This window comes from Alternaria ventricosa, assembly GCF_023758065.1.
Source record: "Alternaria ventricosa strain BMP 2768 chromosome Unknown scaffold_26, whole genome shotgun sequence".
Lineage (NCBI taxonomy): Eukaryota > Fungi > Ascomycota > Dothideomycetes > Pleosporales > Pleosporaceae > Alternaria > Alternaria ventricosa.
In genome coordinates, this window is record NW_026055706.1 from 33,168 (window position 1) to 45,246 (window position 12,079).

The 12,079-nt window shown below is 53.9% G+C and overlaps 3 protein-coding genes across 3 annotated transcripts; 2 read left to right on the forward strand and 1 right to left on the reverse strand.

Moving 5' to 3' along the window:
- Positions 1–414: 414 nt before the first annotated feature.
- Positions 415–3,138, forward strand: J4E93_009991 (uncharacterized protein; the record flags this gene model as incomplete). Its single annotated transcript, XM_049347879.1, has 2 exons — positions 415–421; positions 548–3,138. 2 exons carry the CDS (start codon positions 415–417, stop codon positions 3,136–3,138), a joined length of 2,598 nt encoding a protein of 865 aa, XP_049194856.1.
- A 4,447-nt stretch (positions 3,139–7,585) lies between these two features.
- J4E93_009992 (uncharacterized protein) lies at positions 7,586–9,351 on the reverse strand (the record flags this gene model as incomplete). The annotated part of the gene is made up of 2 exons (XM_049347880.1): positions 7,586–9,225; positions 9,273–9,351. The coding sequence occupies 2 exons, from the start codon at positions 9,349–9,351 to the stop codon at positions 7,586–7,588; spliced, it is 1,719 nt and encodes a 572-aa protein (XP_049194857.1).
- A 259-nt stretch (positions 9,352–9,610) lies between these two features.
- J4E93_009993 (uncharacterized protein) lies at positions 9,611–10,517 on the forward strand (the record flags this gene model as incomplete). Its single annotated transcript, XM_049347881.1, has 4 exons — positions 9,611–9,634; positions 9,683–9,867; positions 9,916–10,334; positions 10,384–10,517. The coding sequence occupies 4 exons, from the start codon at positions 9,611–9,613 to the stop codon at positions 10,515–10,517; spliced, it is 762 nt and encodes a 253-aa protein (XP_049194858.1).
- Between the last annotated feature and the right edge of the window lie 1,562 nt (positions 10,518–12,079).

A 12,079-nucleotide genomic window follows, 5' to 3' on the forward strand; every position in this document is an offset into this window, starting at 1 on the left:
CACATTGCGACTCCCACTGGCAACCCGCACCCGCCCACTGCTGTCTTCTAGTGCGCTCACGACCCAGCGCATGCATTGAGCTTCCATCCCTCGCGGCTGACATCTCTTTTGCGCCCACACACCGCGCGGCACCGGCTCCGCATTCGGCAGGTACGCGCAAGAGGCAGTTGCGACTCATAACCGGCAGTCGCACAACGCATCGCGCCTTCTGTCTGTGCAGTTGGGCAGGAGCGCTCGCTCGCGCTCGTTTACTAGTTAGAGGCGGCTCCATACTTGGTGTCTGTCTGTCCGCAGTGCGACGCGCGTAAGGCAGGATTGGGGCTTCCGTAGAGACTTTTTGAATCTTGTTCCGCAATAGCATAAGCTGCACTCGTGGTATCGTCTATATTGAGCCCATCACCCGTGTCCGACACCATGGCCGGTAAGCAGACACCATCTACGCGCATCCGTCGCATCAAGCCACTGAGTCGCGCCCCTCATGGCACCCGCACCACCACGCGCACGCCCATCCCCGTCCCTCACACTGACGCTGATATTGCCACTGCAGACGAGATCCGCCGCTCCGGCCGCGCCAACAAAGGCCACCACACCAAGAACGCAGATTCCCTCGACGAGCCCTCCCCCGCTCCCAAGGCCAAGGCGCCACCAGTTCCGGAGAAGAAGGGACAGGCGCAAACCAAGAAGGGACAAGCAAAGGCCCAGTCACAGCGCGCGCAGTCGACGCAATCTTCCCAGCAAGATGAGGAAGAGGAGGACGCCATCATCCGCTGTGTCTGCGGCGACCAGCGCGACATTCGCGGACGCCAGATGATCTGCTGCGACAGCTGCGAAGCCTGGCAACACAACAAATGTTTAGGCCTCCCCGAGGGCGACTTCTGGGAGGGCAAGAACTACTACTGCGAGCAATGCAAGCCCGAAGACCACACCGAGCTGCTCGCTGCCATGGCGCGTGGGGAGAGACCATGGGCGCGCAAGAAGGGCTCCAAGCCCAAGCCCCGCCCCAGCGACGTCAAGCAGGAGGCTGTCTCCGAGAAGGCCAGCACGCCGCAACAGTCGGCGACGCCCTCACAAACCGCTCAGGCCCCAGTTGAGGCTCCCACGCCCACCCCTGCTCCCGTCACTGTGCCTACACCAGAGGCCTCCAACGGACATGCAGAGTCAAAGGTATGCCGTTATGAACTAAACAGACTGTCACACGCTCACATTTGTAAACAGGAGACGAGTCAGCCACAATCGCCACTTGGTGAGAAACGTCGCCATGAGCCTGCCACTGAAAAGGCCAACGCGAGCAAGAAGCGCAGAAAGTCTAGCCACCACGAGAGCAAGCCGACCCCTCAGTCAGCCCCAGTCGGCGACATCGATTCGCTCCCGCAGAACCAAAAGGCTGTGGCAGAGAAGCTTCGGGACACACTCGCACCGTTGATTAGCACCGCCTCAGAGACCAGGGGTTTCCGCATACCGGATGGGCAGACTGCCAAATCTCTGGCCACCAAGTACACTCTCGAAATGAGTCATGCCGCTTTCAATCTCTACGGAGAACCTACTGGCTCGTCTTCGCCATACTTCACCAAAATCCGTACCATCATGTTCAATGTCAAGAAGAACACGGTGCTTGTGGATCGCCTCCTCTCTGGAAGCTTGAAAGCTGATGATCTAGTCAGTATGGAAGCTGAAGAGATGGCAAGCGAGGACAAGCAACGTGAATACGCAGCCATGCGCGAAGCGGCCGAGAAGCAGATGATCCTGACCGAGGAGGCCGGACCGCGACTACGCAAGACTCACAAGGGCGAGGAGATTGTCGGCGAAGACGCCTTCGAGAACGACCATGACGACTTCAAGCAGCCCACGCTCCGCGAACGAGAGAGCATCACCGAAGACACTGCGATGCACTCACCATCCGGAACACGCCCTCCAGAGAGTCCCGCAGGTGCATCACGAAGACCTACAGAGATTGACACTGCCCAGTCCGAGCACGCACGCCGCGCATCGGCCAACTTCGACATCAACTCCGTCTTCGACAAAGTCCGATCGCCACAGCATGATCAGCAGGCCTTCCTTCAGCGTCGCCAAAGCTCAATGCATATGCAAGACAAGCCTCCGGCTGCAGTTGATGACGCCGACGTCGACCGTTTGCTCAAAGACGAAGACAATGATGTTGAGATGTCAGGATACTCCTCGGACCCGACTGTTTGCTGGCAGGGCTCTATCAATATGCAGTCAATGGAGCCTTTCGATGCGGTCGCTAGATTCGTCGCTGGTGGTGACTTCGGTCAGATCGTGCCATGGGAGAAGCTGCTGACCAACACCGTGGCGATCCAGGGGCGCATCGAAAGCGCAAAGGGAAACGACTACATCCAGAACATTGGCCACACCGAAAGCCATGAAGTTTCCATCCTGGCCGTGAGCCCTGTTACAACGGATGGACGCACCATCATGGACCATCTGTATGAGTACTTCCACTCACGCGGCAGATGGGGAGTAGTACCTGTCGAAGACAACGACATCCTGCGCGACCTCTACGTCATTCCTATTGAGGAGGGCGGCAGCAACCTCCCTCCTTTCATCGACATGCTCGAGTACTGCACGATCGAGACCCCTCGCAAGGAACATATGTTAATCCTAGCCATGGTTGCCAAGCTTCCCGAGATCAAGCCTCAGCTTCCACCTACCCAACATTTCGAGCGATACCCAGAACAAGAGATTGCAACTGGTCAAGTCGCCCCGCCTGTCCTCAACAACGGCCCATCGCCGCTTAGCAACCCTCATGCACCTCAGTTCTCGCCTGTCAGTGCTGCCTATCCACCAGGCGGCCAGTACGGCAACCCGTTCGCCGCACCGCCTGCAAACATGGTCCCAGTCCAACAACCCACGCCACCCGTCAACGGCCCGCCGCATCACCAGATCCCCAAGGCACTTGAGATACTCGGTCCGTATATCGATGCGCCAGTCATTGTTACGATCTTGGGATCTAGTTTGTCCCAAAATTCTGTAGTCTCGGAACTGCAGATGATCAACCTGAGGCACATCGTTGAAACCGTACCTGAAGCGCGCGACAACATCACAGTGCTTACCAACCACCTCCGCTCAAAGACCGAGTCGAACGGCCAGCAGCAGGCACAGCCATCTGCCGCCCCGTAGGTAAGGGTATCAGGTGCGCTGGCCTCTTTGCGCATTCACACGCGCTGAATTCGAGAGGAGGAGCGGAGGTTTTCAGGTTCGGTGTTTTGAGGCGCTTGAATGGATGTACAGGTTTTCTTGTAGCAAGGCAGGGCGAGGCCGGGACGCGGAAGTGTGGGCGGCGCTCTCTTTCTCTTGTATTTGATACCCACATGTGGTGTACCCTGTTTGTCCCATGCGATGAGGCAGAGACGGTTCTGCCATCCATTTACCTCATTGCTTACGTGTACGCTCATTGCTTCTTTCTGTTCCAAAATACACATACTGTTTCGTTCAAAATGTTGCCTCCTCGCACTGCTTTGTGTAACATGGCTAGCTGATGGTGGTAGTGCATGCTATGCAGTGTTAGGCCTCCAGCTAAGCCTTTTCTTCCCAGGTGATCTCTTGAGGCCATGCGGTAAGCGAGATTGACAGTTCGCTGTAATCCACGGTTTTCTTGTCATTTCCACTTTAGTTACTATATGTAGTAATGCAACAACCCCTCCTTCGTCTACCCTTGTCCGACTTACACTCTCATCGGTGACGAACCTTAATCCTCGCCCCGTTCACCGGCATATCTGCAGGCAGACTGCCACACAGATATTCCCTATACACAAGGATGCGCAAATCACCCCTCTTTGTGACCATGACGCGGCATGCAGAAGAGCGCATAAGGTGCATTTCCGCTTTCCCCGATGTCTTTATATGCAACTGCAATCTACACTCTTCCCCCAACCTACTCGATGCAGTGCGTTGAGCCTCTTGGCACTCGAACACTGCACATGCGCGTTCCCACCGTGCCACATCCATAGATCCATACCGTACCCAAACTTACTGCTTCCGGTATATTGAGTGTGTTGGCACAGGGTGTAACGTGTGATGCAACGGAGGTGCGCGCATGTATGCTGTGTAACTGTTGCTTTGACTAGGGAGGTAGATTAATGCCTGTGTATGCCGGCTGTGCATGGCTCGCAGGAGGACCTACGATCAACAATTTACTTAGTAGTTACTGAATGCAGTAGAATTGGCGGGGTACGGACGGGAAGGACAGACGCTGTGTAACTGTTGTGTGACTATTGACGTGGAGATACATAACGAATATGGTCGAACTGCAGGAACTACAATCAACACTCCACCTGGAAATTACTGTGTTGAGTAGAATCGGCGGGGAAATGACGATCGCACATGTTGTGTTGATGGCATGCTGCGGTGTTCCGTCCGCCGGGCAGTGTGGAACGCAGTCATCGACACGCGGCTTCAACATTACTCGAAATGGTGTGTTGAATGTGTTGAGGAAGTACAAAAACTGTTGAAAACGCGGTGTCACGCTCTGGGAATCAACGGTCAACGAGGAACCTGCTAGATACAGTATATTCCAATCTGTAGCTCGCTGGTCTGGGATAGGCAAGGTGGTATTGGGAGGGCACAGCACATGAGAAGACTTGTCATACTTATGCATGCACGTCGACCTCGACTTGCATAGTGTCACGCTGTAATCGATGGTAAGCCATAAACCTTCCTGATGAAGTATCTTCGCAGCTGCCGCTCCTGATCTGAGGTGGACCAGGGATACAGGGAGGTACAGAAGACCAGAAGTGAAGCAGTGCATGGAGAACTTGGCGGACATCTGTCTGTAAGCGATGGTCAACCGTGAACTTTCTACATGAAGAATCTTTCCACCTGCAGCTCGCTGGTTCCGAACATTGCACGGTGAGACCAATACTTCACAACAGAAATACAAACGAGAGGCAACCTGATGCCGAGGTCTCGGGTCGTCACCTCGTGGCCCTTACTTCACTCACGGCCACCGCGATCCACAGCTCCCTCACAAACCTGCCTATCCGAGTAACCCAGCCCTGTCTCGCCGCCGTCATTGGCTCCACAGGGCCAGTGCCCTTCCTGTGGGTGGAATCGACAGTTTTTGCAAACCTTCCCAACGGGGTCGCCAGCCCTGCCTCGCACTTGCGATTGGCCCTACAGGGCTAGTAGCGGCCCCACACTGCCCTACCTGCCAAGCTTGCCGTGATCTACGACCGGTCGCGCGAATTACCCGATGCGGTACCTATCCCTGCTGGCGACGTTGCCATTGGTTCCACAGGGCCGGAAGCCCCGCAGTGCCCTTTCTGCCGCGATCGATGGTTTGAGGATAGTTGCCTGATAGGGAAAGCTGTCTCAAGACCAGGGTTGCGATTGGCTCGCAAGCAACTCGCCGGTGTCCCACGCACGGGAGAGTAACCGGCAAGCGTATGTTGACATGTGCGATGCCAACGCAGCACCATACACGATACGCATCGAACACTGCAATTTCGTATGCAGGGAAGCGGATCATGCCTCAAATAGCGGAAGATCAATATCGCGTCTAGACTCCTTCGACGCCGCTCGGCCTGGAGCGCTCAGCTCGAGTGAGTGCCTGCGGATCCATGTATCCATCCCTTTGGATGTGCCTACGCAAGGCCTCATCATTTGCGCAGGAGTCGAGAGCAACACGATGAAATGAGTCGGACTTCCAGCACATGACAGAAACAGAATGAGAACGAAACCGAGATTCAGGACCCTCGCGTCATCGTCATGAGCCGTTATTCTAACCTACACTACACTCACTAGCACCTTATACGCACTGCTCGAGCAGACCGAACCCCCCAACACCGCAACGCGAAAGCGAGACTACAACCAACACCTTTCTCAATAACTACCGCATGCAGTCATTTCGTACAAGAAACAACGCAGCTAAAGTAAAAACACCGACCGCGAACGCGAACAACCGCGCACACCGATGTTGCGCGGCACCTTCCCTTAGCGTAGTCCTCATGTAATCAGTAATCGGAGCCAAAGCGAAAGCGAGCCTGGGCACGGTTCTTTGTAAGATACCCGCTCCTACCACACGAGACTGCGAACAAACCAACGCACTGGTACGCTACTCCTTCCTTTATCTCAACTCCGGACACGAAGATAGGGTTTTCGGTGAGAGAGAATGCGAATGCGGTGCTGGAATCGATGATTTACTTGTTTGGGGAGGTTTAGAGGGGCACAGTAGGTTAAGGTGTGGAGAATGAGGCTATGGCGTGGGATTTTGGATGATTACTTATTTTTCTTGGAGGTAACGTGTCGGTGGATACAGGGGTTACCCACGGCGAAGGATGCGAATCCGATGCTGGAATCGATGGATGGGCGTGGAATTACTTTAGTTGGGTAGTTGGGAAAGACATGATTAGTGATAGAGTGTTATTGTACCTGCGGCGATCGAGGGATCATGGATGTTGGGTTGATATCGCCAAGGAAGGTTTGTGTATGAGGACGGTGGAGACGTGGGAAGGATCCGAAAGCGAGAACTCTGATTGAAACTGTGACTCCGAATGAGAATGAGAAACAGAACGAGAGGCTGTGATCGATAGGATTCAAGATAACATTCCCATCGCGGTAAGCAGTGATGTCGTAGAACGCGAGAACGAGGACACTAAGACCGACTCACGAAAGCGAGATACATCTCGTAAACACGAGCATAGGCCAAGACAAAGTATCGCCGCGAATACATGCAACCTCCACTCAGGTCCCACCTGTATCTCATCTCATCTCATCTCACCCGATCTCTTCCGTCCCCACTCACTCCACTCAGCCTGATACTAAGACCGAGATTTCTGATGAATAAATTGACGGTATCAAGTTCGTCAGTCTAAACTAGCACTCATCTATGGAACAGCGACAATGCTGATCCTATAATCCATTACGAAACTCAAAAGCGGACATACAACAAAACGCTTCGACAATTCTATGAGTCTTCCATTAATACGGAAACGTATGAATGATCAAACATTCAATGTGCCAACACCACCACCACCAACACCAACATCAACCCGAGGCTCAGAAATATACATAGAACAACCGTTACCTATTCTGAATCAGTAACTGATCAGGATGATTTGTTCATTGTCCTTTTCATCACCGCCTCGCTCACACCCAGACCGAAGAATCCGATAAAGGAAGCTTCTGTTGAGGTTACTTCATCGGATTCTTCAATATCCTTTCAAGCATTAAGAACGATTAAACCACCACTAGGGGTTACGTCGCATCCAACGCTTTTCGGAACTACTCTTATAGGGGGGACAAGGGGTAGGAAGAGCCAAATATCAATTCATACATCTCTCACGAGGAGGATGTTGGGTCTAGGGTGATTGGAAGAGTAGTTGAAGAAGAGAAGGAGAGGAGAGGTGGGGGTTATTTATAGGCGTTGGGGGATGTGCGTGGGTTTGAATCGTGGAGGAGGGTGTGGAGATGAGACGCAAGCGGACGTATGATGAAGAGGGGAATTATAAGGTGTACCAGTGGTACAGCGACTGTGGAACCAAACTCTGAAAAACCCCAATATGCAAGTCTTATCTTGATAACATGGATGTAAGTTGAAGTTCAGCGTATGTATTACGTACATGGGTATCTACTCTTTCAGATAACTCTTCAAGCCCTCTTTCCCTACATTCATCGCCCGCTCAATCTCCGCCTCTTCTTCGCGTAACCTGCCTTTCCCATAGGCTAGATCGCGCTCTTGCCTTCTCTTCTCCTCGCGAACACGCCTCTCACGGTCTGCGAGCGCTTTCTCGCGTCGTTCGCGCTCGGCCCACTTCTTCGCGCGTTCTGCTTCTTCTTCGGCGGAGTAGACGACGCCTTCAGGTGCGGGTGGTAGCGTGGATATGTATGTGTTGATGAGGCCTTCGCGTGTTGATGGCGGGAGAGAAATGTAGCAGAGGTCGCTTAGTACGGCGGAGGGTAGGGTATCGATGGTTGTGGAGCGGTTGAGGAGCGCGAGAGGCTGAGCCCGTAGGAGCGCTGACAGATCGGATTTCAGGTCGGATGATCGCATGGCCAGACGCTTGATGTGGTCGCGGTATAGCTTCTCTTTGTCTTTATCTGGAAGCTTGGTATTCTTGAGCTCAGGTTCCTTCTTGTATTTCCGGCGGAACTCAGGCCAGTAGAGCTTTGGTGTCGCATGTTTGTCGAGGAAGGCCAAATACGGTATCCGTGGGTCTCGTTTCGCTTGCCGGGCTTTCTCTTCCTTGAGAAACTGGGCTTTATCTCGCGACCATTCGTTGAAGCATTCTTTGCGCGCTGCCATATTCGGTAAAGCCTTGTATCGGTCGTCGTCAAATAACACACCGTCCTCTATAATCTTGTCCCAGGGCGCAAATGGGCTGACTTTGGTATCGTCGAGGAGCTCCTTGAACAGCGCTTTGCAGTCTTCTTCGGACAAAGCAGGCTCTTCCTCATCGTATTGCTCATCATAGCCCTGGTCCATCTCCATCTCCTCCATTTGTGCCAGTTGCCATGCAAGATCGTCATCTTCTTCGGGTTGTGGGTCTCCAGATGGCTCTTCGGTGCGCTGTCGTTTCTGTGCATGCCCTGACGCATCGCCCTCATCGTCCGTGACTTCCACCTCTTCATACTCCTCATCGTTCTGCATACCCTCCTCACCGTCCACTTCGACGATTTCCACCTCCTCTTCCGCTTCTGCGAGCTCCGCCTCGATCTCAGCCATAGCATCGTTCTCCTCTTCCACATCGCTTGGCTCGCCCCTTTCCCTGCGTTCCTTCCTTTCGCGCTCCTTCCTGTCGAACTCGATCACGGCGGTCATGACATTTGGCGGGAACTTCCAGAAACTCTCATTCGTATCCTTGTTCCACACGAAACGGCGTCCGAACTTCGTCTTGACCAGAACCCATGGGGCGCAGTTTGGTATGTCCTGGCGATGCTTCGGCCTATCATCGCGATCTCTTCTTCGGTCGTTGAAGTTGTTCTGCCCTCCGCGCATCCCTCCACGATGCCCACCTCTTGCTTGCTGATGCGCCCCGCCATGTTTTGGGAATTGCTTCGGCGCGCTCGCGAAAATGAAGTCGTTGATCGAGGGCTGCGGCTGAGAGGCAGTTTGCGCTGTTTGGCTATCATGGCCAAGACCGTAATTCGAAGGCGCGGTGTAGGGTGCGGGTGCAGGTGGCGGCGTTGGATTATGGTATTGCGGGATCTCTGCAACAGGTCGCGTATATGTCGATTTATTCAGTTCCGCGTTGTAGTAGTAGGAGTGGCCTGTAATGTTAGCGGAAGCATATGACGCAAGTAGGAGCTATAGCTACCTGAAGGCGCCTTGTGCTCTGTCCAGCCCGGAGGAAGCGGTGCAGCTGGTGCAGGCGGTCGCACTGGTATGTCCGACATTGTGGTATTGCGTGCAGCTAGGAATTGAAGCTATTCAACTCTTGCGAAAAGAGTTGGTGATGGGAAAGTTGGTGTTGCGCGCGCGATCCAAAAACTGGTCGGCGCCAAGCAACCTGAATCGCCGACGCGCTGCGTAGGAGCTTGTGCCTGGAGCTCTCATCAACACCAGCCCACGCCCCGACTTCCCCGCCGCCTTCTCCCTCGCCCACTGTTGTCTACACCCCCAATACCACCCAGACTGCCAGAGTAGACCGCAATCATGTCACGGAGATACGACTCCAGGGTACGATATACCCGCAAACACGGCCAGGACACTGCTAACGGTGCATAGACGACCATCTTCTCCCCCGAAGGTCGCCTCTACCAAGTCGAATATGCCCTCGAAGCCATCTCGCACGCCGGAACAGCGCTAGGCATCTTGGCCCAGGATGGTATTGTGCTCGCCGCAGAGAGGAAGGTCACCAGCAAGTTGTTGGAGCAAGACACATCAGCCGAGAAGCTGTACATCTTGAACGAGTGCGTTGACCGTCGGTCATATATACACAACGACTAATGGTATTATAGCAACATGATCTGCGCTGTAGCAGGAATGACTGCCGACGCCAACATCCTCATCAACTACGCCCGCCAAAACGCCCAACGCTACCTCCTCACCTACAACGAAGACATCCCCTGCGAGCAGCTCGTCCGCCGCTTATGCGATCTCAAGCAGGGTTACACGCAGCACGGAGGTCTCCGACCATTTGGTGTGTCATTCATCTACGCAGGATGGGACCCCCAGCGCCAGTTCCAGCTCTACCAGAGTAACCCCAGTGGCAACTACGGCGGCTGGAAGGCAACCAGTGTCGGCGCGAACAACGCCTCTGCGCAGAGCCTGTTGAAGCAGGACTACAAGGAGGAGTGCGATCTGAAGGAGGCATGCGGACTTGCAGTCAAGGTGCTCAGCAAGACCATGGACTCGACTAAGCTGAGCAGCGAGAAGAGTACGTTTATCTTCTGACCATCATACAAGAATGTACTAACAAGCTGTAGTTGAGTTTGCGACAGTAGGAAGGACAAAGGAAGGCAAGATCTACCACCACCTGTGGGGAGCGGACGAGATCGATGCTCTGCTGAAGGAGCACGGCCTGGCCAAGGCTGAGGACACCGAGATGTCCGAGACATGAGCAACACGACCAATGCACGATATGAACAGGCGCAACGGAACGGCCTCTGCATAATAGACGAGGCTTGTAGTATACCATATCAGGTGAGAGCTATGTGGCATCTCGTAGCGAATCTCACTTCATCATGACCCGTTTGCTGTGTAGACCCGACGTAATTTCTCTCTTGCTGAAACGTGCATCCAATGGAGGCCTATACGCGGCAGTCGCATGTGACGGCAAACGCAGCTGCCTCTTCTGTTGTTACCTTGACACCTTCCCCCCAAGCACAACATCAACTCGATCACTTCAATCCCTCCGCCATGCGTCTCCTTCATCCCACATCATCCAGTCCCGTGTCAATCTTATTGTACCATTAGCTCCATTACCAGCTTCATCGCCTATCGCACTCTGTGAGCATCAAGATGCCTACACCCGTCCTACGGCCCACCCTCAAGTCCCCAAGCGGTGCCGCGCCGTCCACATCCTTCCTGCGCCTGCTCCTCGACGAAATCAGGTCACAAGATGGCCCTGCAATCGACACACCAAAACCGCCCCGACCAACGCTCAGAAGCCTACAGATCCCACTTTCGCGCTTCATAGCTCGACCAAGTGCCACCGGGGAGGATACCGATCCCATGAAATCGCCACTTCTCTTCTGCGACTCTCATATATCCTCCATGCCTTCACCTTCTGAGCCTCCGACCTCGGCAGTCACTGCAGCTTCGACCGACACCACTGCTCCGAACTCGGCGTTAACGGACACAACTGTGCCTTCAGATGAGGGTTCCTGGGCCATGTGTCGTACGTACATCCAATTTTTTTACCATACCCAGGCGCTGACATTGCGAAGCAGGTAAGCGAGAGAGAAGCCAAGAGCCACCCCAGCAACGACATCAGACCAAAAGGTTGCGGATCGACTCACCAGAACGAACCCTGGCGCCTACAATACCTCGGTCAAGAACACCTGAACGACACGATACGCGGATGTATACGTCAGGGACTCCTGAACCCCCTGAGACCCCTAGCTACCTGAGACCGCTTCACTTGATGGATACAAGCGACGAGCTAAGGCACGATATCTCCATATACAAGAACCCCCATGGCGACGAATGGAAGAGGAACTCGCTGTGCAGACACTGCTTCCAGCTCCGCGGCACCTTCAACAGAATCATGACGTATGGCTATGAGGCGTGCGGTCGTGAGGAATGTTTAGATAGCCACTACTGGGAGCCTACACCTAGTCCTTATTACTAGGGTTTACGCGCTGGACGCGGTGGGTATAACGAGATTGAATCGAATGAACTGTTTTCCTTGCTATGACACTTCTTGTGAGTGATTAACTACGTCCCGTACCGCCATCTGCAAGAACATTGTTTCAAAATACATTTTTCAGGTTGAGGTATACATTGTCTAATGCCGTAGCAACTTATCGACTTTCAACAGCATGTATGCGGCAACCCGCAACCCAAATCCCACCCGTCCCCAGCTTTGCCGCGCCCACCACGAAACCCCACACGCCCATCACCCTCCCAACTTCCCAACCATTTAGTTTTGAGGCTCAGATATTTTCAGTTTCGGACTTG